Raw genomic sequence first — 24369 nt, 5'->3', positions numbered from 1 at the left:
ACTCAATTTCATTTCTTTTAATGGCTGAGTAATATTCCATTATATATATGTGCCATATCTTCTTTACCATTCATCTCTCGATGGACATTTAGGTTGTTTCCATGTCTTGGCTACTGTAAATAGTGCTGCAATGAACATTGTGGTACATGACTCTTTTTGAACTATAGATTTCTCAGGGTATAGGCCCAGTAGTGGGATTGCTGGGTCATATGGTAGTTCTATTTTTAGTTTCTCAAGGAACCTCCATACTGTTCTCCATACTGGCTGTTTATCAATTTACATTCCCACCAACAGTGTAAGAGTGTTCACATTTCTCCACACCCTCTCCAGAATTTACTGTTTGTAGATATTTTTGGTGATGGCCATTCTGACCTGTGTGAGATGATATCTCATTGCAGTTTTGATTTGCATTTCTCTGATGATTAATGATATTGAACATTCTTTCATGTGTCTGTTGGCAATCTGTATATCTTCTTTGGAGAAATGTCTATTTAGGTCTTCTGCCCATTTTTGGATTGGGTTGTTTGTTTTTTTGATATTGAGCTGCTTATTTTTTGTGTATGGTGTTAGGGAGTGTTCTAATTTCATTCTTTTACATGTAGCTGTCCAGTTTTCACAGCACTACTTATTGAAGAGGCTGTCTTTTCTCCATTGTATATTCTTGCCTACTTTATCAAAGATTAGGTGACCATATGTGCGTGGGTTTATCTCTAGACTTTCTACCCTGTTCCATTGATCTATATTTCTGTTTTTGTGCAGTACCATACTCTCTTGATTACTGTGGCTTTGTAGTATAGTCTTAAGTCCAGGAGACTGATTCCTCCAACTCTGTTTTTCTTTCTTTCTCAAGATTGCTTTGGCTATTCAGGGTCTTTTGTGTTTCCATACAAATTGTGAAATTTTTTGTTCTAGTTCTGTGAAAAATGCCATTGGTAGTTTGATAGAGAGTGCATTGAATCTGTAGATTACTTTGGGTAGTATAGTCATTTTCACAATGTCGATTCTTGTAACCCAAGAATATGGCTTATCTCTCTATCTGTTTGTATCATCTTTAATTTCTTTCATCAATGTCTTATAGTCTTCTGCATACAAGTTTTTCATCTCCTTAGGTAGGTTTATTCCTAGGTATTTTATTCTTTTTGTTGCAATGGTAAATGGGAGTGTTTCCTTAATATCTCTTTCAGATTTTTCATCATTAGTGTATAAGAATGCAAGAGATTTCTGTGCATTAATTTTGTATCCTGCTACTTTACCAAATACATTGATTAGCTTTCTAGTAGTATCTTTAGGGTCCTCTATGTATAGTATCACGTCATCAGCAAACATTGACAGTTTTACTTCTTCTTTTCCGATTTGGATTCCTTCTATTTCTTTTTCTTCTCTGATTACTGTGGAGACGAAAACTTCCAAAACTCTGTTGAATACTAGTGGTGAGAGTGGGCATCCTTGTCTTTTTCCTGATTTTAGAGGAAATGGTTTCAGTTTTTCACCACTGAGAATGATGTTGGCTGGGAGTTTGTTATATATGGCCTTTATTGTGTTGAGGTAAGTTCCCTCTATGCCTACTTTCTGGAGAGTTTTTATCAAAAATGGGTGTTGAATTTTGTCAAAAGCTTGTTCTGCATCTATTGAGAGGTTCATATGGTTTTTATCCTTCAGTTTGTTAATATGGTGTACCACATTGATTGATTTACGTATATTGGAGAATCCTTGCATTCCTGGGAAAAACCCCACTTTATCATGGTGTATGATCATTTTAATGTGCTGTTGGATTCTGTTTGCTAGTATTTTGATGTGAATTTTTGCATCTATGTTCATCAGTAATATTGGCTTGTAGTTTTCTTTTTTTGGAACATCTTTGGTATCAGAGTTTTGGTATCAGGGTGATGGTGGCCTCTTAGAGTGAGTTTGGGAGTGTTCCTCCCTCTGCTATATTTTGGAAGCATTTGAGAAGGATAGGTGTTAGCTCTTCTCTAAATGTTTGATAGAATTCACATGTGAAGCCATCTGGTCCTGGGCTTTTGTTTGTTGGAAGAATTTTAATCACAGTCTCAATTTCAGTGCTTGTGAGTGGTCTGTTTATATTTTCTATTTCTTCCTGGTTCTGTCTCGGAAGGTTGTGCTTTTCTAAGAATTTGTCCATTTCTTCCAGGTTGTCCATTTTATTGGTGTAGAGTTGCTTGTAGTAATCTCTCATGACCCTTTGTATTTCTGCAGTGTCAGTTGTTACTTCTCCTTTTTCATTTCTAATTCTGTTGATTTGAGTCTTCTCTCTTTTTCTTGATGAGTCTGGCTAGTGGTTTATCAATTTTGCTTATTTTCTCAAAAACCAGCTTTTAGTTTTATTGGTCTTTGCTATTGTTTTCTTCATTTTTTTTTCATTTATTTCTGATCCGATCTTTATGATTTCTTTCCTTCTGCTAACTTTGGGATTTTTTTGTTCTTCTTTCTCTAATTGCTTTAGGTGTAAGGTTAGGTTATTTATTTGAGATTTTTCTTGTTTCTTGAGGTAGGATTGTATTACTATAAACTTCCCTCTTAGAAATGCTTTTGCTGCAACCCATAGATATTGGGTCATTGTGTTTTCATTGTCATTTTTTTCCACGTATTTTTTGATTTCCTCTTTGATTTCTTCAGTGATCTCTTGGTTATTTAGCAGCATATTGTTTAGTCCCCATGCGTTTGTATTTTTTAGTTTTTTTTTTTCCTGTAATTGATATGTAGTCTCATAGTGTTGTGGTTGGAAAAGATACTTGATACGATTTCAATTTTTGTAAATTTACCAAGGCTTGATCTGTGACCCAAGATGTGAACTATCCTGGAGAATGTTCCATGAGCACTTGAGAAGAAAGAGTATTCTGTGGCTTTTGGATGGAATGTCCTATAAATACCATTTAAGTCCATCTTGTTTAATGTGGGGCACTGGCTTGCATATGCTGCGGGGGAGGGAGGGGCACGGTAGTTATAATTGGAATGCGGGGTGAGCCTTCGGCAGCAGTGTCTGGCATGACTTTGCAATAATCTGAGGCAAGTCGTGTGTTCTCCTGGGGAAGTTGTCCCTGGATCACTGGACCCTGTCAGTGGCGGGCTGCAGAGGCTTCCCGGGTGTGTGGATAGTGACCTGTGCCTTAACACGGGATTCTTGGTGGCTGCAGCAGCAGCGTTAGCGTTTCATGCCCGTCTCTGGTGTCTGAGCTTATAGCCGCAACTTGCACCCGTCTCTGGAGCTCATTTACGTGGTGCTGTACCTTCTGTGGGCAGACAGGGAAGGAATCCCCTCTCTTCATGCACCCCAAAACAATGGTTTCTTGCCTCTTAGACAGGTCCAGACTTTTCCCCAGATACCCTCCTGGCTGCTGTGGCGTACTAGTCCCTTTCAGCCTGTTTTCACACAGCCAACCCCAGTCCTCTCCCTGAGGTCTGATCTCCGAAGCCCGAGCCTCAGCTCCCAGCCCTCACCCATCTCAGCGGGTGAGTAGATAAGCCTCTCAGGCTGGTGAGTGCCGGCCAGCACCGGTCCTCTGTGTGGGAATCTCTCCACTTTGCCCTTTGCACCCTTGTTGCTGCACTCTCCTCTGGGTCTCCGAAGCTTTCCCCCCTGCACACAGCCCCCACCCCCATCTCTGCCAGTGAAAGGGCTTCCTAGTGTGTGGAAACTTTTCCTCCTTCACAGCTCCCTCCCAGAGGTGCAGGTCCTGTCCCTCTTCTTTGGTCTCTTTTTCCTTTTTTCTTTTTCCTACCCAGGTACATGGGAATTTTCTTGCCTTTGGGGAAGTCTGAGGTCTTCTGCCAGCTTTCAGTAGGTGTTCCGTAGGAGTTGTTCCACGTGTAGATGTATTTTTGATGTATTTGTGGGGGGAAAGGTGATCTCCATGTCTTACTCTTCTGCCATCTTGAAGGTCTCCCCCTAAGTTATTCTTTATCTGATTATCTTCTTCATTTGACATGTTGTTTCAAGTTTCTTGTCCATTTTTCTTCTGCACTCTTTTCTTACTGATTTGTGTTTGTTTCATATTTTAGACATTGTTGTCTTTGTTAGTCATATGCCTTAATGAGACACTCTCCCACTCTGTGGCTTGATTTTTCATTCTCTTTTTGGTGTCTTTGATGAAGAGAAGTTCTTAATTTAATGTGGTCAAATTTATTGCTCTTTTTCCTACTCTTCCTGTTTGTGCCCTGCTTATATATTTTTTCACTTCACCAAGCTTATGAAGACAGTCTTCACTGGTTTTATCCTTAAGTTTTATTATTTTTCCTTTTGTATTTATATCTACAAGCATTCTGGAATTTTTTAAATGGATATCATAAGTTATAAATATAAATATAAATATATATATATATATATATATACACCATATAGATATTCATTTGACCAACCATCATATTCTATATTATTCCTGGAGCTTTGCACCAAAAGCGCAAGCAACAAAAGCAAAATTCAACAAGCAGGACTATATAAAACTATAAAGCTTCTGTATGACAAAGGAAACCATCAACAAAATGAAAAGGCAACCTGTGAAATGGGAGAAAATATTTGCAAACTCATTTAACTAAATAGAAACTCATACAACTAAACAGCAAAAAAATCTGATTAATAAATGGGCAGAGGATTTGAATAGACATTTCTTCAAAGAAGACATATAAATAACCAACCCACTACTGGACACATACCCTGAGAAAACCATAATTCCAAAAGAGTCCTGTACCACAATGATCATTGCAGCTCTATTTACAATAGCCAAGACGTGGAAGCAACCTGTCTATTGACAGACGAATGGATAAAGAAGATGTGGCACATATATACAATGGAATATTACTCAGCCATAAAAAGAAATGAAATTGAGTCATTTGTAGTGAGGTGGATGGACCTAGAGTCTGTCATACAGAGTGAAGTAAGTCAGAAAGAGAAAAACAAATACTGTGTGCTAATGCATATATATGGAATCTAAAAAAAAAATGGTACTGATGCACCTAGTTGCCTAGGGGCAGGACAGGAATAAAGATGCAGACGTAGATAATGAGGATATGGGGAGGGGGAAGTGTAAGCTGGGATGAAGTGAGAGAGTGACATTGACATATATACACTACCAAATGTAAAATAGATAGCTAGTGGGAAGCAGCCGCATAGCACAGGGAGATCAGCTTGGTGCTGTGACTACCTAGAGGGGTGGGATAGGGCGGGTGGGAGGGAGACACAAGAGGGAGGGGATATGGGGATATATATATATATATATGTATAGCTGATTCACTTTGTTATACAGCAGAAACTAACACACCATTGTAAAGCAATTATACTCCAATAAAGATGTTAAAAAAAACCAAAACAGAATGAGATAACCACCTCACACCTGTTAGAAATGGCTATTATCAAAAAGACAAGTGAAAACAAGTATTATGGAGGATGTGGAGAAAAGGGAACCCTTGTGCACTGTTGGTGGGAAAGTAAGTTGGTGCCTCTACTATGGAAAACAGTATGGAGGTTCCTCAAAAAATTAAAAATAGAACTACAACATGGCTCAGCAATTCCACATCTGGGTATTTAACCAGAGGAAATGAAATAACTATCTTGTAGAGATATCTGCATGCTCATTTTTATTACAGGATCATTCAAAGTAGACAAGACATGGAAACAACCAAAGTGTCCATAGATGGATGAATAAATAAAGAAAATGTTAATATAGGTACAGTGAAATATTATTCAGCCTTAAAAAAACAAAGGAATCCTGCCATTTGCAACAACATAAATGAACTGTAGGGTATTATGCTAAGTGAAATGAGTCAGACACATAAAGACTAATACTGTATGATCTCACTTATATGTGAAATCTAAAATCACAAACTCACAGAAAAAGACAGTAGATTAATGGTTGCCAGGGTTTGGGAAGTGAAGGAGGTGAGAAAATGTTGGTCAATATTAGAAACTTTCAGTTATAAGATGAATAAGTTCCAGGGATCTAATGCAGAGCACAGTGACTATACTTAACAATACAGTGTTATATACTTGAAATTTGCTAAGAGAATAAACCTTAGTGTTATCACTACAAAAAATGGTAATTATGTGAGATAATGGATGTGTTAACTAATCTTATTGTGGTTAACATCTCACTATATATACATGTACCAAATCATCACATCATACACCTTAAACATACACAATGTTATATGTCAATTATATCTCAGTGAGCTGGAAAAAACAAAAACAAAAAACAAACTTTTCTTGGGTGTTTTCTTGTCTAAAAAAGTAAGGTCACTTTAGGTAGGACAGATAGGCTTTATTGATATTTGGCTTTGTCCCCTAATTGATTATTGGCCTTTCTAGACAATTTTAACACTTTTATACTGGTATCTGCCTTTAGGCATGTGACCTGTTGTTTGTCGTACACTGTCAAGCCCACGTGTACAGTTAATGAGGATGGAAAAGGGAAGACAATGAGAGCTTAGTTATGTAACCAGAGGTCATTCTGTAAAACTGAGCTTTATGCACTTTATCTACCTTCATAAAACCTCTTTAATTTAACACTGTTTCAGGATAAGTAGAATGTACCTTATATTTCACAAGACAAACAACTGATTTTATGCATTATGATGCTTCATTTTCTGTCATACTTCCAACAAATACATTACAATCATTCTCTAGGATATTGCCTGGTTATTGCGATATTGGAAAATACCTGTGGTTATGTGGGAGGAGCTTATTCTCTCATGCTCACCCCATGTTGCTTCAATGTTTTGCTCTGGGAAGGGAAGATCAAGCTCACTTGGAATAAGAACATGTACCCACGATCTGAAGGCCTTTCTGCATCAATTGTTAAGATCATATGATTTTTCTTCATCTAGTTTATGTGGTGTATTATGTTGATTGATTTTCAAATGTCAAACCATCCTTGCATACCTGCAATAGATTTCACTTGGTCTTTGTGTATAATTCAGTGTATACACTGTTGGATTAAGTTCTCTAATATTTTGTAGAGCACTTTTGTGCCTAAGTCCACAAGAAATACTGGTCTATAGTTTTCTTATTTTGTATTATCTTTTTATTATGTGTGTTGACATAATAAAAAGGTAATATTAGGCCCATAAAATGAGTTGGCAACTATTCCTTCTCTCTATTTTCTGGAAGAAATTGTTTAAAATTGCTGTTTATTCTTTTGAAATGTTTTGAAGAGTTCTCATGCAACCTCTGGGCCTAGACATTTCTTTGAGGGGAGATTTTTAATTATAAATTTAACATTTATGATGGTTATAGGCCTATTAAGATTTTCATTTCATCTTGGGTAAGTTTGGATAGTTCATGATTTTGAGGAGTCAGTCCACATTTTCTAAGTTATAGAATTTATGTATATAAATAAAATTGTCTATATTGTCTTATTATCTTTTCAGTGACTGTGGAATCTGCAGTGGTATCCCCTATTTCAGTGATGTTCCTTATTTTGGACTTTTCTCTATTATTTTCTTATATTCAACTTCATTGATCTCTGCTCTTATATTTATTATATTTTTCTGCTTGCTCTGGGTTTATTTTGATCCTTTACAAGTTTCCTGAGGTAGGAATTTGGGTCACTGATTTGAGACCTTTACTTATTTCTAATGTAAGCTGCTAATGCAATAATTGACTATGAAAGCATTGTCAGAAAAACTTTAACAGCATTCTACAAATTTTGATATTTCTGTTTGTATTTTCATTCAGGGCTCTGTATATTTTAAATTTTCTTTGAGACTTCCTCTTTGCCCCATGGATTATTTAGAAGTGTGTGGTTTAATTTTCACATTAGAGATTTTCCTGTTACATTTCTGTTATTTATTTCAAGTTTGATTCATTTTGGTGGGAGAACATAATCTGTAGGATTTAAATTCTTTTAACATTGTTAAGGTTTGTTTTATTTCTCAGGATATAGTCCATCTATATTAGTCTACTATCTATGTGAATGTTCCATGATTCCTTGAAAAAAGTGTTCATTCATCCATTATTAAGTGGACTATTCAATATTTGTCAATTATACCTTGTTGGTTGATTGTGCTGTTTAGATATTCTATACCCTTGCTGATAGTCTGCCCAGTAGTTCTATCAGTTGTTGAGAATTGTGTGTTTAAGTCGTAAAGTATAGTTGTGGGCTCACGCATTTCTTCTTTCAACTCTGTTTTTGTTTCATGTATTTTGGGTCTCTGTTGTTTGTTGAATACAAATTTAGCATTATTATGTCTTCCTGATAGATTGATCCCTTTATCATTATGTAGTGTACCCCCTTTTGTCTAGTAAGTTTCTTTGCTTCTTCGTCTACTGCATCACATATAAATAAAGACACTCCTTTTTTTCTTTTTGGGGGTTAATGTTTGGATGATATATATTTTTCCATTTTTTTACTTTCAATCAACCTATGTTGTTGAATTTGAAGCAAATTTCTTGTAAGAAGCATATAGTTGGGTCTTGTTTTCTTATGCACTCTGCCAGTCTCTTTTGACTGGTGGATATAGATGATATGCATTTAAGGTAATTATCAATATGTTAGCATATAAGTCTTCCATTTTATTACTTGTTTTCCAGTTGTTTCTTCTAGTTCTTATTCTTCTATTTCATTCTCTCTCTTTTTCTCTTTTTCCCTTTCTTTGGATTACTAGAAGAGTTTTTGTAGTAGTTGCTCTGGGCATTACAATATACATATGTGACTTTTTCACAATCTACCATTATCAACATTTCCTACATGTAGTGAAGTGTGGAAACCTCGCTTCCATTTAGGTCCCTTTACCTTCCTCCCTTTTAAATATCCTATATTATATGGAAGAATTAAAAGTATAATTATTCTCAGCCAAGATTTGGTTTTTGTTTCAATCGTTAAATGTAATTTATAAAATTTATGAAAGAAAGGATAGTCTATTATATGTACCCACAGTTCTGATCTATCCATTGTTCCTTTTGTTGCATCAGACATTCTACGGTCATTCTTTTATCATTTCTTTTCTATTTGAAAGACTTTCTTTAGCCAACCTTTAAACATAGATCTGCTAGTAACAAATTTTGTTAGCTTTCATTCATCTGATAATGCTTTATTTTCTATTCATTCCTAAAGGATATTTTTTTCCAGATGTAAAATTTGCAGTCTTTCCAGTTTTGCTTCAGTCTTCTTGGTTTATCTGGCACTACTGGACCTGAGAGGGGAGGAGGAATTTCCCAGTCTGGGCCCCTGGGTATCTCTCCATGGGAGAAGAGTGTGGCAGGATTCTCCTACCTGGGCCTGTTTCAGTGCCTGGGTGGGGAAGGAAAGTCTCAGGCTACATGGACATATAGCCTTCCCTGATTAGGCCACTTTCTGTGGTTGAGAAGCAACTTCAGCTCCACCTGACCACCCCATGTCTCTGGAAGGACAAATAAAATCTCAGCCTGCAGTGTTTATGAGACTTTATGGATCAGGGCACTTATTGTGACTGGCTCTCTCTTTCTCCCCAACCTCCCTGGTGTCCCTGGTGAGGAGAATTACAGGAACAAAGAGGCTTCCTAGACTGGATCCCTTCCTGTGTATTGTGGCTACATCTCTTTTGCTGTTTCCCCTTACCTGTGTCTCTGGATGGGAATGGAGGATCTTGGCCTAAACAGACAAGGAGGCTACCCAGGCCAAGTCGTCTGCTGCAGTTAGGTTTCTCTTGCTTATTCCACCCACCCTCTCTGTATCTGTTAGAGGTAAAGGGGAGTCTCAGGCCAGCAGAAAAGGAGAGTGCTTTCTCTGGCCCTAATTTTATCAGTGATCCCACTTGATTCCCCTTTGTCAGCAAGATGAAGTCAGAGGGGCTTCCATTCCATTCAGAAGAGGGATGAAAATACCTTGGCTGCCTTTTGTTGCTAGGTTGGGGTTCTCATATTTCCTGGGTCAACTTTTGTTGGATGAGGGATATATGGCACCCTGTCATTGGGTTGCACCTTCCGTCCTGGGGACCCAAACCAATTTGCCCTCTTTTTAGCACCTCTCAGAGTTCTTTTTTGGTTACCTATTGTGTTATTTCCAGGGTTTGTAGTTTTGCTTAGTTGGGGGAGAACAGGGAATAACAGACCTATGCTATCTTATCTTGAGTAGAAGCTCCAAACTCTAACATAATTTTAACAACAACAAAAAAATTGAAACGTACAATGTGATCTTTATTTTTCAATCAAAATAACTAGGATTCTCCTTAGAAAAGAATTTTATTTTTTGATATAAGTATTGATTTATGTAAAATTTTACAAACTGTATTCTTACTTATATATTCAATGCATTACATTTATCTTAAAAAATAAAATTACCTCAAATTAAAAATATTTTAGCAATGTTGGTCACATATCTGTATTTCACATATACTAAATGCATAATGGAAAATTTTGAAAATGCTTTTTAGAAGTTTAATTTATATTAGCACTATAGCAATATTGAGGTTAAAAGAATTAAACTTGGCAGAGGATGATAAATGTGCTGAATTCCAGATGGTTGTTGTTCCTTTAAATGTACAGATTTTCCATAGTTTGGGCACAGAATTTTTCCTTTTCATGTCATGCAATTTTGAATAATAGCACAGTGAAATGAAAATTCTGTAAGTGTTCTATAAAGTTTTGTATTTTTAGGGAAAGAGCATTTCTTTTCTTTATGTCAATCCTCATGATTTATCCAAAGATTTTGCCAAAAAAAAAAAAACCACCTAACATTATAACAGGTGCTCAGAAATTGGCTAGAAATGCACTTTTCATTACTCTGTTCTCTTTGGGGTTCTTGGTTTGTCTAATGCCATAACTGATTCCAATAGAACAGTTTGTGTTTGAAGTCTATAGTCATTCACCTCAGTGAAACTCAGAACCATTTGGATGGTAGAGGAACTTTTGGAAAATGTGCTGAGAAGTATAATGGAACTTTTCAAAGACATAGAAAAATTTAAAAAGCATTGGCTTAGAACCAGTTCGACCTGAACTTGATTTTGAATTGCATGATCTTGAGAATATGTCTTTACCATCCCAATATCTTTCTGTTGCCCTTAGTACTTATAATCAGCATGCACTGGAAGTCCATTTTATGGGAGCCAGTGCAATTAGGGAAGACCAAGAAATAAAAGATAAAAGATTGAAAAAGAAGAAGTAAAACTGTACTTATTCCAGCCAACATAAGTATAATTATAGAAAATCTCCCCCAGATTACAATAACCTATTTGATAAGTGAATTTGGCAAAGTCACTAAATTGACAATGTAGTTATAGCAACATGACCATATATCAATTTTATTTGATATGTCAGCAAAAAACAAAAGGAAAATAAAAATATTTAATTTAGCATCAAATATCAAGTAACTCATAATAAAGCTATCAAAAAGGTGTAAAATATTTACACTGAAACGTATAAAAGAATGTTGAGAAAAATATTTTTAAGACTAAAATAAATGAAGGCATGTACTCTGTTCATAGAATGGAAGACACAGCATTGTAAAGAAGTCAATTTTCTTAAAATTATAGTTTCAGTGTACTACTAATAATCTAGGCAGGTTTTGTTGTTACTGTGTATGCATGTATGGAAATTGACACACTAATTTTAAAACTTTGTGTGAAAATGAAAAGGAGCAATTCTTTATTTCAGTGTAAAGCAGGCAACAGTTTTACTAAATATTTCATGGCTACATCACACCATTTTTCCAGCTCCTTACTACCCATTCTCTGGCTTTCAAACCAGACTCACATATTTTAGGGTTTTGTTATGGTAGCACTCCAAGTCCAAATATCTATTTCTCTTGATTAACTCTTACTGCATGAGGAACAATCAGAAAACCACAGTGGTATACAAGAATACAAACTACTTAGTTCCCATGTTTGTGGATCAGTTGAGTGCTGGTGGATTCACAACAGGCTCCCCTAGGTGATCCTGTGGATCTGGAGCTCATTCTCACAGCTACTGTGAGAGTTTCCCTCAGCCGGGTTCACTTACCCAGGGCAGCTCTGTTTTATATGTTTCTCATCCTCTGGGAACATCCAGGGCATGTTTTTCTCATTGGCAATGAAAGAGTGAGTGCAAGAGTAAATGGCCAGTCATACAAGCACTTTTTAGATTTTCATACAGCAGTGTATCCTAACATTTCATTGGCCATGAAAGAGTGAGTGCAAGAGTAAACGGCCAGTCATACAAGCACTTTTTAGATTTTCATCCAGCAGTGTTTCCTAACATTTCATTGGCCAAGTCATGTGGCCAAGTCTAAAGTCAGATAAGGGAGGGGAGATTACTCTCTGCCCATAAGGAGGATAAATATTTCTGAAAAATGTCAAATTTATTGCAATTTGCAATGAGCTGTTTTAATTTTTAAAAAAATATAGACTTTTAAAGACAGTTTTAAGTTCACGGCAAGATTGAACAAAAGGTACGAAGAGTTCCCATATACCCCCTTTCCTGATCTCACACAGTTTTCCCTGTAATTAAACTCTTGCATTCCTGTGGAGCATTTGTTATATTTGATGAGACAATTCTGATATGTTAGTAACTGGAGTCCATAGCTTACATTAGGGATCAGTTTTTGCGTTGTATAGTACTATAGGTTTTGACAATGTATAATGTCAAGTATCTATCATTACAGTAGCATACAGAATAGTTTCATTTCCCTAAAAATCCCCTGTGGCTCACCTGTTAATCTCTCCCTCCCACCCAAGAATCTTGCAGGCTCTGACTTTTAAAAATCATCCCCATAGTTTTGTCTTTCACAGAATGTGACACAGTTGCAATCGTACAATATGTAGCCCTTCAGATTGGCTTCTTTCACTTAGCAATGTAAGTTCCTCCGTGTCTTTTTGTGGCTTAATAAATCAATTCTTTTTAGTGCTGTATAATATTCTATTGCATGAATACACCACAGTTTATTTGTCCATTTACCTATTGAGAAACCTCTAAGTTGTTTCCAAGTTTTGGCAACTATGAATAAAACTACTATAAACATCTGCATGCAAGTTATTGTGTGGACATAAGTTTTCAACTCATCTGAGTGAATAATACAGAGCATTCATGGGTTGTATGGTAAGAGTATGTATAGTTTTTTTTTTAACATCTTTATTGAGGTATAATTGCTTTACATTGTTGTGTTAGTTGCTGCTGTATAACAACGTGAATCAGCTATAGGTATACATATATCCCCATATCCCCTCCCTCTTGTGTCTCCCTCCCACCCTCCCTATCCCACCCCTTTAGGTGGTCACAAAGCACCGAGCTGATCTTCCTGTGCTGTGCAGCTGCTTCCCACTAGCTATTTTACATTTGGTAGTGTATATATGTCAATGCCACTTTGTAGGCAGTAGATGAGCTGTCTTCCCAAGTGGCTGGACCAGTTTGCGTTCTCATGAGCAGTCCTGTTCACAGTCTCACCAGCATTTTATATTGTTAGTGTTTTGGGTTTTAGCCATTTAATAAATGTGTATTGATATCTCAGTGTTTTAATCTGCTATTTCCTAATGACATGATGTTAATCATCTTTTCATATTCTTATTTAGCATCTATATATTTTCTTTGAAGAGGGTCTTTTGAAATCTATTTCTATTTTTTCAATCAGGTTATTTTCTTATTGTTTCATTTTAAGAAACATTTTTATTTGTTGTATATTTTGGATAACAATTCTTTATCAGATTTGTCTTTACAAATATTTTCTTCCAGTCTGTGGCTGGTCTTCTCATTCTCTTTATAATGCCTTTTTCAGAGCAGATTTTAGAATTTTAACTAAGTAAATTTATAAATTTGTTCATTCATGGATCGTGTCTTTGGTGTTGTATCAAAAAAAATCATCACCATACCCATGGTCTTTTACATATTGTCCTATGTTATCTTCTAAATGTTCTATAGTTTTACATTATACATTTAGGTCTATGGTCCATTTTGAGTTAATTTGTGTGAAGCATGTAAAGTCTGTATCTAGATCATGTGTTTTTTTTTGCCTGTAGATGTTCAGTTGTTCCAGCACCATTTGTTGAAAAGATTATTGTTTCTCTATTGAATTGACTTTGCTCCTTTGTCAAAGATCAGTTGACTATTTTGTGTGGGTCTATTTCTGGGCTCTATAGTCTGTTCCACAGATTCATTTTTGTCTTTTTTCTCCCAATATTATAATGTTCTGATTATTGTAACTTTATCATAAGTCTTGAAGTCAGGTAGTGTCAGTCCTCTGACTTTGTTCTTCACTTTCAATATTATGTTGGTTATTCTTTTGTCTCTCCATATAAACTTTAGAATACGTTTGGCTAAATGCACAAAAATAATTTGCTGGGATTTTGATTAGGAGTATGCTGAATCTATAGGTCAAACTGGAAAGAACTACATCTTGACAATATTGAATCTTCCTATTCTTGAACATGGAATATCTCTACAGTTGTTTAGTTCTTTGATTTCATTCATCAGCATTTTGTAGTTTTCCTCATATGTAACTTATACATATTTTGTTAGATTTATAATTAAAGGTTTTTTTTTTTGGTGCTAATAAAAATAATACTATTCATTTTAGAATCCAGTTGGTCATTACTGGTATATAGGAAGGCAGTTGACTTTTGTATATTAACCTTGTATTTTGCAACCTTGATATAAGTGCTTAACTAGTTCCAGGAGTTTTTGTACATTCTTAGGGATTTTCTACAGGCAGGCATGATATCTTAAACAAAAGACAGTTTTATTTCTTCCTTTCCGATCTGCGTGCCTTTTACTTCTTTTTTGTCTTATTGCATTCTCTAGGATTGTCAGTACAATGTTGAAAAGTAGTGGTAAGAGAAATATTCTTGCTTTGTCTTTGTTGTTAGCAGGAAAGCTTCTGTTTTCTCACTATTAAGTATAACTTAGTTGTAGGTTTTTTGTAGATATGCTTTATCAAGTTGAGTAAATTCCCCTCCAATCTTAGTTTTCTGAGAATTTTTTTCATGAATGAGTGTCGAAGTTTGTCAAATGCTTTTTTTACTGCATTTATTGATATAATCATCTGATTTTTCTTCTTTAGCCTATTGATGTGATAAATTACATGAATTGATTTTTGAATATTAACCAGATTTGCATACCTGGAATAAACCTCACCTGGTCATGGTTTACAATTTATTTTATTAATCATTCGATTTGATTTGCTAATATTTTGTTGAGGATTTTTGCACCTATGTTCACAAGTGATATTGGTTGCAGTTTTCTTTTCTTGTGAAGTCTTGCTCTGGTTTTAGTATAAGGGTAATGCTGGCCTCATAAGCTGAATTAGGAAGTATTATCTCTGCTACTGCTTCTATCTTCTGGAAGGGATTATAGAGAACTGATATAATTTCTTCCTTAAATATTTGGTAGGATTCATCAGTGAACCTATCTGGGCCTAGTGTGTTCTGTTTTGGAAGGTGATTAATTATTGATTTAAGTTCTTATTTATATGTAAGTCAATTCACATTGTGTATTTCTTCTTGTGTAAATTTTGGCACATTGTGTATTTCAAGAAATTATTTGATTTCATCTATGTATTCAAATTTGTGGGCATATAATTTTTTGTAATGTTCCTTTATTATCCTTTTAATGGCCAGGGCATATATAGTGATGACTTCTCATTCATTTCTGATATTAGCAACTTCTGTCTTTTTTCTTAGTTACTTTGGCTAGAGTTTTATCAATTTTATTGTCCTAAGAAAATCAGCCTTATTGATTTTTCTCATTTGGTATCCTATTTTCAATGCCATTGATTTCTGCTCTAATTTTTTTTAAAATTGAAGTATAATTGACATACATTATATTCATTTCAGGTGTACAGTGCAATTAACCAATATTTGTTTATATTGTGAAATGATCACCACAATAAATGTAGTTAACATCTGTCACCATACATAGGTACAAAAATTTATTTCTTATGATGAGAACTTTTAAGATTTATTCTCTTACCAATTTTCAAATATGTAATACAGTATTATTAACTCTAGTCATCATGCTGTACATGACATTCCCAGGACTTATTTATCTTATAACTGGAAGTTTGTACCTTTTGACCACTTTCCTCCATTTTGCCCACCCTCTACTCCCCACCTCTGGCAACAACCAATCAATTCTCTGCATCTATGAGTCCAAAAAAAATTGTTTTTTAGATTACATATAGAAGTGAGGTTATATGGTATTTGTCTTTCTCTGTCTGACTTATTTCACTTAGTCTAGTGCCCTCAAGGTATCTCCATGTTGTCACAAATAGAAAGATTTCATTTTTTTAATGTTTGAATAATATTCCATTGTGTGTGTGTATATCTCTCTCTCTATATATAGATATATATGTAAAACCACGTTTTTTTATCCATTCATTTGTCAGTGGACACTTAGGTTGTTTCCATGTCTTGGATATTGTAAATAATGCTACAGTGAACACGGGGATGCATATATCTTTTCAAATTAGTGTTTTTGTTTTCTTCAGATAAATACCCAGAAATGGAATTGCTGGGTCATATGGTATATCTACTTTTATTTTTTGAGGAACCTCCATAATGTATTCCATTGTGGTTGCACCAGTTTGCATTCCCACCAACAGTGCACAAGAGTTCCCTTTACTCCATATCCTTGTCAACATTTGTTATCTTTTGTCTTTTTGATGATAGCCATTCTGACAGATGTGAGGTGATAGCTCAGTGTAGTTTTGATTTACATTTCCCTAATGACTTGTAATGTTGAGCAACTTTTCATGTACCTGTTTTAACAGTCAAGTCGTTCATCCATTTTGAGTTAATTTTTGTGTATGGTGTAAGATAGTGGTTCATTTTCATTCTTTTGCATGTGCTGTCCGGTTTTCCCAGCACCACTTTGTGAAGAAACTGTTCTTCCCCCATTGTATATTCTTGGCTCCTTTGTTGTAAATTAATTGACCATATATGTGTGGGTTTATTTCTGGGCTCTCTATTCTGTTCCATTGATCTATGTGTCTGTTTTTATGCCAATACCAAACTGTTTTGATTTCTGCTCTGATTTTATTATTTCTTCTTCTGCTTACTTTGGATTTAATTTTCTCTCCTCTTTTCTAGTTTCCTAAGTTGAAAGCAAGGTTACTGATTTTGTATCTGCTTCCTTTTTAGTATATGCTTTCGTCTTCTAGTCAGTGCTTTTACTACATTGCACAAATTTTCATAAGTTGTATTTTCATTTTTATTTATTTCAAATATTTAAAAATTTTTCTTGAGATTTATTTTTTATCTCATGTGTTACTTAGAAGTGTGTTGTTTAATCTCCAAATATTTGGGCATTTTTCCACTACGTTTCTGTTGTTGATTTCTAGTTTAAGTCCCTTGAGGTATGAGACTTACTATGTATGATTTCTATTATTTTAAATTTGTTAAGGTGTGTTTTATGGTGCAGAATGGGGTCTATCTTGGTTAATGTTTTATGTGGGCTTGAGAAGAATGTGTATAATTCTATAGCTGTCAATTAAATCCAGTTAATTGATGATGCTGTTGAGTTGAACTATTTCCTTCCTGTTTCTCTGACTGCTGAAGTTGTTTTTTACCGATAGAGAGTTGTTAAAGTCTTGAACCATGATAGTGGATTCATCTCTTTCTCCTTGCACTTCTATCAGTTTTTGCCTCATGTACTTTGATACTCTGTTGTGAGGCACATCACACTAAGGATTGTTATGTCTTCTTGGAGGACTCACCTCTTTATTATTATGTAAAGCCCCCTTTTATCCTTGATAATTTTCTTTGCTCTGAAGTCTGCTTAGTTTAAAATTAATATTCAGTCAGCCCTCAATACTTTTTTTTGCATCCATGTATTCAACGAACTGAAGATCAAATTTCAATAAATTGTGATCCACAGTTGCTTGAATCCAAGGATGAGAAACCCACAGATATGAAGGGCTGAATGTGTTCATTGTACTAGCCATTTTATATAAGGAACTTAAGCATTCTCAGATTTTGGTATCCACTGGGACTTCTAGAGCTAATTACCCACAGATACTGAGAGATTATTGTAGCTACTACAGCTTTATTTAAATTAGTGTTGGCATGGTATATCTTTCTCCATTTCTTTACTTTAGATCTATATTGGTCTTTATATTTAAAGTGGGTTTCTTGTAGACAACATATAGTTGGGTTTGTGTGTTTCACTTTGATAGTATCTGGCCTTTAATTGATGTATTTAGATAATTGGTATTTAAAGTACTCATTGTTATGGTTGAATTAATATCTGCCATATTTGTTACTCTTCTTTATTTGTTGTCCTTGTTATTTGTTTTGCTTTTTGTCTTCTAGTCTTTTTTCTGCCTTCTGTGGTTTTAATTGAGCATTTTATATAATTCCATATTCTCTCCTTTCTTAGCATAGCAATTATATCTCTTCTTTTGTTACATTTTAGTGGTTGTCATAGAATTTGCAATATTCAGTTACAACTAATTCAAGTCCATCTTTGAATGACACTATATCAATTCACAGGCAGGACAAGCTCCTCATAATAAAGTTTTTCTAGTTCCTCCTTCCTGTTCCATGTATGATTACTGGCATTAATTTTATTTATCTATAAGCTATAATCACTGAATATATTTTTGCTATTATTATTTTGAACAAACTGTATTCTGTCAAATTAACTAAGAATAATAAAACAGAAGTTTTAAATTTAACCTTCACTTATTTCTTTTCTAATGCTCTTCCTTTCTTGATGTAGATTCAACTTTCTGAATGAAATCATGTTTCTTCTCTCTGAATAACCGTTTTTAACATTTATTTCAAGGCAGGCTTACTGGCAACAAATTCCTTCAATTTGTGTTTGTCTGAGAAAGTCTTTATTTCTTCTTCACTTTTGAAGATTAATTTCACTGGATACAGAATTCTAGGTTGGTGGGTTTTTTCTCTCAACACTTGAAATATTTCACTCACTCTCCTCCTGTTTGCGTGATATCTGATACAAGGCCCAATGTAATTCTTATTCTCACTCTTATATAGATAAGACATATTTTTTCCCCTGACAGCTTTCAAAATTTTTTCTTTATCTTGATTTTCTGCAGTTTGAATGTGATATGCTTAGGCATAGATTTTCTTGACTTTTATCCTGCGAAATATTTTCTAAGCTTTTTATAAAGACCTGAAATAAATTTGACAGAATTTAAGGTTGGTAAACCAAATAGTAAGTGTAGAGCTATTGAATAGAAATATAATGTGGACCACATATAATTTAAAATTTTCAAATTACCATATTTAAGAAGCTAAAAATAGATAAAATTAATTTTAATAATATGGTATATTTAACATAATATATCAAAATATAATCAATATAAAATTATTAATTTATGTTTTATATTCCTTTTTATATTAATTCTTTGATATCTGTTTATTTTACACTTAAATCCCATCTTAATTTATGCTCACCATCTTTTAATTGCTGAATAGTCACATGGGTCTAGATGTTACCTATTGGATAGTACATGTCTATACATTTTTGTACAATAAAAGACTTCAAATAATAAATATTTTAAAATTAACTTAGTGTAATAAAGCATTAGAAATATGTCTATACATGTATACATGTAAATAATCTGAACATTGGAGAGAATTTTAAAGCAAGACTTACCACATGAAGTAGTAGATTGTCATACATAAAAATTCTAATTATTCATGTAAACAAGGGCCTTTACAATACAAATAACAATGTGCTAATCTCCTTATTATATTCAGAGCTTTTAGAAATCAATTAGAAAAATACCAATAATCCAACAGAAAATAATGAAGACAGAATATCAAACTGAGTTTAATGAAAAAGAAATATGTATGTGAAAAGATACACAGCCCAATTTGTAATTAAATAAGTGCAAATACAAATAAACACTTTACAGGCATAAAATGTTAGAATGGTGCAATATTGTGATTTATCCAGAGGACCAAATAAATATTTCTTATATAATATTTAGTCTCTTGTCCTCAGTTCCTGAAAATGTTTCAGGGAAGGTGGCTTTTGGATCTCAGCCTGGGGAGTGGCATGGTTGCCAGTAAAACCAACTGTGTGGTTAGAAGATGGAACTTTCAGTCCACCTCCCTACCCTCCACCCCAACCTCCAGGGAAGGGAGAGGGGCTAGAGGTTAAATCAATTGCCAATGATGAATGATTTAGTCAGTCATGCCCGTGTGATAAAGCCTCCATAAAAACCTCAAAGGATAGGGTTTGGAGAGTTTCTGGTTTGGCGATCACGTGGAGATTGGGGAGAGTGGTGCATTTGGAGAGAGCATGAAAGCTCCTTGCCCTTTCTTCATGCCTTGTCCTATGTATCTCTTCATCTAGCTGTTGATTTGTATTCTTTAATACTCTTTTATAATAAGTTGGTGCTCTAGTAACATATTTCTCTGAGTTCTTTGAGCCACTCTAGCAATTTAATGAAACCCAAGGAAGAGGTCATGGGAACCTCCAATCTACAGCTTGCAGGTCAGAAGCACAGGTTATGACCTGGGCTTGTGACTGGTATCTGAAGTGGAGGGTGGTCTTGTGAAACCAAGTCCTTTACCTATGAAATCTGATTCTATCTCTGGGTAGATTTGTGTCAGAAGTGAGTTGAATTCTCAGACAGTTGGTTGGCATCCAATAATTGCTTGTTGGTGTGGGAAAACCTACACACACACACACACACACACACACACACACACACACACACACACACTGGAATTGGGTCCGGGAACCTAAAAGAGATGGTCATTAAGGTGTAGTAACACAGGGACACTCTTGTAAAGTTGTTGGACATGAAATTGGAACAATCACTTTGAGGGTGATTTATAGTAGCTATCAAAAATTGTTTAATGATACATTCAGTGACACAGCAATTCCATAGGAAATTCTCCTTGAAATCTTTGCATGTATGCAATTAAAATGCAGGAGACACATTGATTACCTGAGATAAGAGTGCCTGGGCCAATTATTCAAAACCAAATTATTAGCATATCTGGTCAAAGATTCCTCCTCTGTAAAACTGAGATAACTGTAACGTTTATCTTACATGACAGTTATAAGCATTAATTCAATTCATGGAAAGCGCTCAGAACAGTGCTTAACATGTTAGCTATCATCGGCATCGTTATTCTGTACTGAAGGATATGTTACATGAAAACTTATAGTAGTAACTTTTTGAAATAGTAATTAAAAGTCTAAAAGTAACCTAAATTCAGTACGATGCAATAATTTGTAGGTATTAAAACAATATATTAGAGGTATATATCCTAATATGAAATGATGTTGAGAATTAGTATTGAGATTTTCAGAGCAATATTCAGAAGAGGAGGTCTGTTATGTTAGTATTTTAACAATATGGGTGTGGAGCATGCTTACAAATGCCTCTGGAAAAAACATCATGTGGTTTGAGGTGAAATAAAGACTTATTTTTCCTTGTAGAAACTTTTTATATGAACATTTACTATGTAAATGTATTGTTTTTCAGTCTCTGAGTCTGTTTGTGTTGATTGGTTTTTTTGATTTTGTTTTGGGGGGGTTTCTTTTTTTTTTTTGTTCCTGGTTATGTGTCACATTTTCCTGTATTTTCCCATGTCTAGTAATTTTTAGGATAAGATGGACATTGTGGGTGCTACAGGAAGATTGATCCTGTCACAGCTTTTGATCCTGTCATGGCAGTTTTAGATGCCTTTTTTCTAGGGCTAGAGTAGCTCTACTTCTAAGAAATGGCCTCCCCAATATAGCAACTGAACACAAAAGAATTGCAAGTTCTTTCCACAGTGGGTATCAGAACACCAACATTTACCTTCCCTGTACAATACCTGGAATCTCTCTTCAGGTCACAGCTCCTTGGCAGCTGCTCTCTGCCAGGCCTCACACAGTCTCAATTTATACATATGCAGCTCAGTTTTCAGGTAGAGGCTTAAGAACTTAATGATTGATAACCCAGGTTTCTTCTCTGAGCAACTGTCTCCTCTCCAATGCCCTTTCCCACATACTGCACACACGTCAGCAGATCCAAACTCTCATCCTTATTTCCTCCACTTAGAAATGCTGCTGCTTTCAGTTCAGGTTTTACTTCCTTATGCTTTCTGTCTGCTCCTAGACAGAAAGCCTGGATGAAGGTAAATCTTACCTCTTGTATTCCTTTTTTTCAAAGGTCACAGCCCTGCACTGTCTGTTCTTCCATGGCTGCAAACCGTTGCTTCGTGTACCTTGTTCTCCTCATCATATGATCATGGCAGTAAGGCAAAGCTATTATCACAGTTTCATCATGGATAGAACTCTAAATATCCCAGATAATTATTATATTTTGATAGGTACTGTATTAAAATAATGTTTGTATTTATTTTTATCACTTGTGCCACTTCTAATTTTTAAATAAACTTTTCATTTTGAGAATAATTTTCAATTCACAGAAAAATGACAAAGATAGCATAGAGGGTTCCTATGTAACACCTCCATTATTAACATCTTACATTAGTATTTGGTATATTTGTTAAAATTATTAAAACTATTTTGAGATATGATTATCAACTGAAGTCCATACTTTATTCAGAATCCCTTAGTTCTTACCTGATGTCTCTTTTCTTTTGCATCTTGAAACACCATGCTACATTTAGTTGTCATGTCTACTTAAGATCCTCTTGGCTATGATAGGTTTTTAGATATTTCTTGTTTTTGATGACTTGGATACTTTTGAGGATCCCTGGCTAGGTATTTTATAGAATATCCCTCAGTTGGTACTAGTCTGGTATTTTCCTCAGGATTACATATGGTTATGGTTTTTTAGGAAGAAGATCAATTTTCATGATGTCATATTATGGATACTTAAGGTTTCTCCACTGTAAAGTTATTTTTTTCTCCATTTCCACAATTAAATTTTGGAAAGAAGTTACTATGACAATGGCACATTTTTGTTGTTTAAATGTAGTATATTTTTGTTCAAATCCAGATATGAAATTCTAGATTGAAGTTTTTACTCTTAACACTTAAAACTTTTTACTCCACTCTTCTCTTGCTTGCATGGATTTTTGACAAGAAGTCAGCTGTAATTCTTATCTTTATTCCTCTAAAGGTAGGGTGTTTCTTTTCTCCAGTTTCTTTCAAGATTTTCTCTGTCATTGGTTTTCTGTAGTCTGAGTATGATATTCCTAGGTATAGCTTTTTTTTGTATTTATTCTTCTTGATGTTTTCTGAGCTATCTAGATTTGTGATTTTGTGTCTGTCCTTCATTTTGGAAAATTCTTGGCTATTATAATTCAAAAATTTTTTTCTGCTCTGTTCTCTACTGTTGATCTTTGAACAACATTGGTTTGAATGGCTCAAGTCCACTTATATGTGGATTTTTTTCAATAAATGCATATTACAGTACAACATGATCTGCAGTTGGTTAAATCCATGGATGTGGAACAGCAGATATGGATGGCTGACTATAAAGCTATACACAGGTTTTTGTCTGCATGGGGTCAGTGCCCCTAACTGCTGAGTTGCTCAAGTGTCAACTGCTTATTTTGGCATTCAAATTCACTTTTTGAATTTACTGTGGTCTTTTTTTTCTGTTCTTTTTACCCATTAGTTCTTCCTCTTTTAATTTCAGGTTGGGAAGTTTCTACTGACATACCTTTAAAATCACTGATTTTTTTTTTTCTCCATCATGTCTAGTCTATTGATGACACCAGAAAGACATTTTTCATTAATGTGACAGTTTTTTAAATCATGAAATTTTCTTCTGATTATTTCTCAGAGTTCCCCATCTCTCTGCTTACATTACCCATCTGTTTTTGCATGTTGTCTACTTTTTCCGTTAACACCTTTGACATACCTGAGTACGGTTCTGATGCTGTTTTGTCCTGTCAGAATGTTTTTCATTGTCTTCTGACATGACTTGTACTTTCTCAATGCATGCTGAACATGTTGTACTGAGGAATTGAATTGTATTGGCCTTTAGTGTGAGAATGTATGTTAATCTTTCTTGGACTTAGGCAGCATTTAATTTGTTTTAGCCAAAAATGCCAGAGTCTTTACATTGTTCCTCTGTCCTAATGTTGGTCTCCTCTTTTAACTTTGAGCTCTCCTGAAACCCCTCCTTAGAGGAAGTCTGCATCTTTCAGCTGTTTAAGCTATGATCCACTGTGAATACACTGGACCCCTGCTGGTATGGTGGTAATGAGCAGGGATGGGGAAGCGTTTTATAATCTGATGACTAAGTCTCAGGCTTTTAGTGTGCATATGTGCTGGGCTGTTACCTTCACAATTGTTTTCCCCATCACAGGTAAGACAGAAAGATGAGAGGGGGCTGGGTTGGGAGGAATGATCTTCCCTCACCTGTGATATTAATCTGATAAAGTGTTGTGGGTTTTTTTGTTTTTCTGGGAGAGTAGTTCATTTTCATGGAGAACACTCTGGGATTATTTCATGATTTTTGCACAATTATTCCACAAAGTTTTTTTTTTTTTTTTTTTTTGTGGTATGCGGGCCTCCCCCCGTTGCGG

The 24369-nt window shown here is 35.0% G+C and overlaps 1 protein-coding gene across 5 annotated transcripts in view; it reads left to right on the top strand.

Moving 5' to 3' along the window:
* Window positions 1-24369, top strand: part of LOC114486354 (39S ribosomal protein L42, mitochondrial-like) — a 125567-nt gene that overhangs the window by 69056 nt on the left and 32142 nt on the right. For 3 of the 5 annotated variants that reach the window (XM_028490249.1, XM_028490247.1, XM_028490248.1), the window contains one exon: window positions 22035-22188. The exons of the other annotated variants lie outside the window; for them this stretch is intronic. In XM_028490249.1, coding sequence (XP_028346050.1) covers window positions 22035-22110 — 76 coding nt within the window. In that variant the 3' untranslated portion in view covers window positions 22111-22188. Of the gene's footprint in view, window positions 1-22034; window positions 22189-24369 lie in introns of those variants that run through there. 5 annotated transcript variants of the gene reach the window in all.

Source organism: Physeter macrocephalus, chromosome 5 (genome assembly GCF_002837175.3).
Source record: "Physeter macrocephalus isolate SW-GA chromosome 5, ASM283717v5, whole genome shotgun sequence".
NCBI lineage: Eukaryota > Metazoa > Chordata > Mammalia > Artiodactyla > Physeteridae > Physeter > Physeter macrocephalus.
Note: the sequence above shows the minus strand (reverse complement) of the source record. Positions and strands in the feature narration are given on the sequence as shown.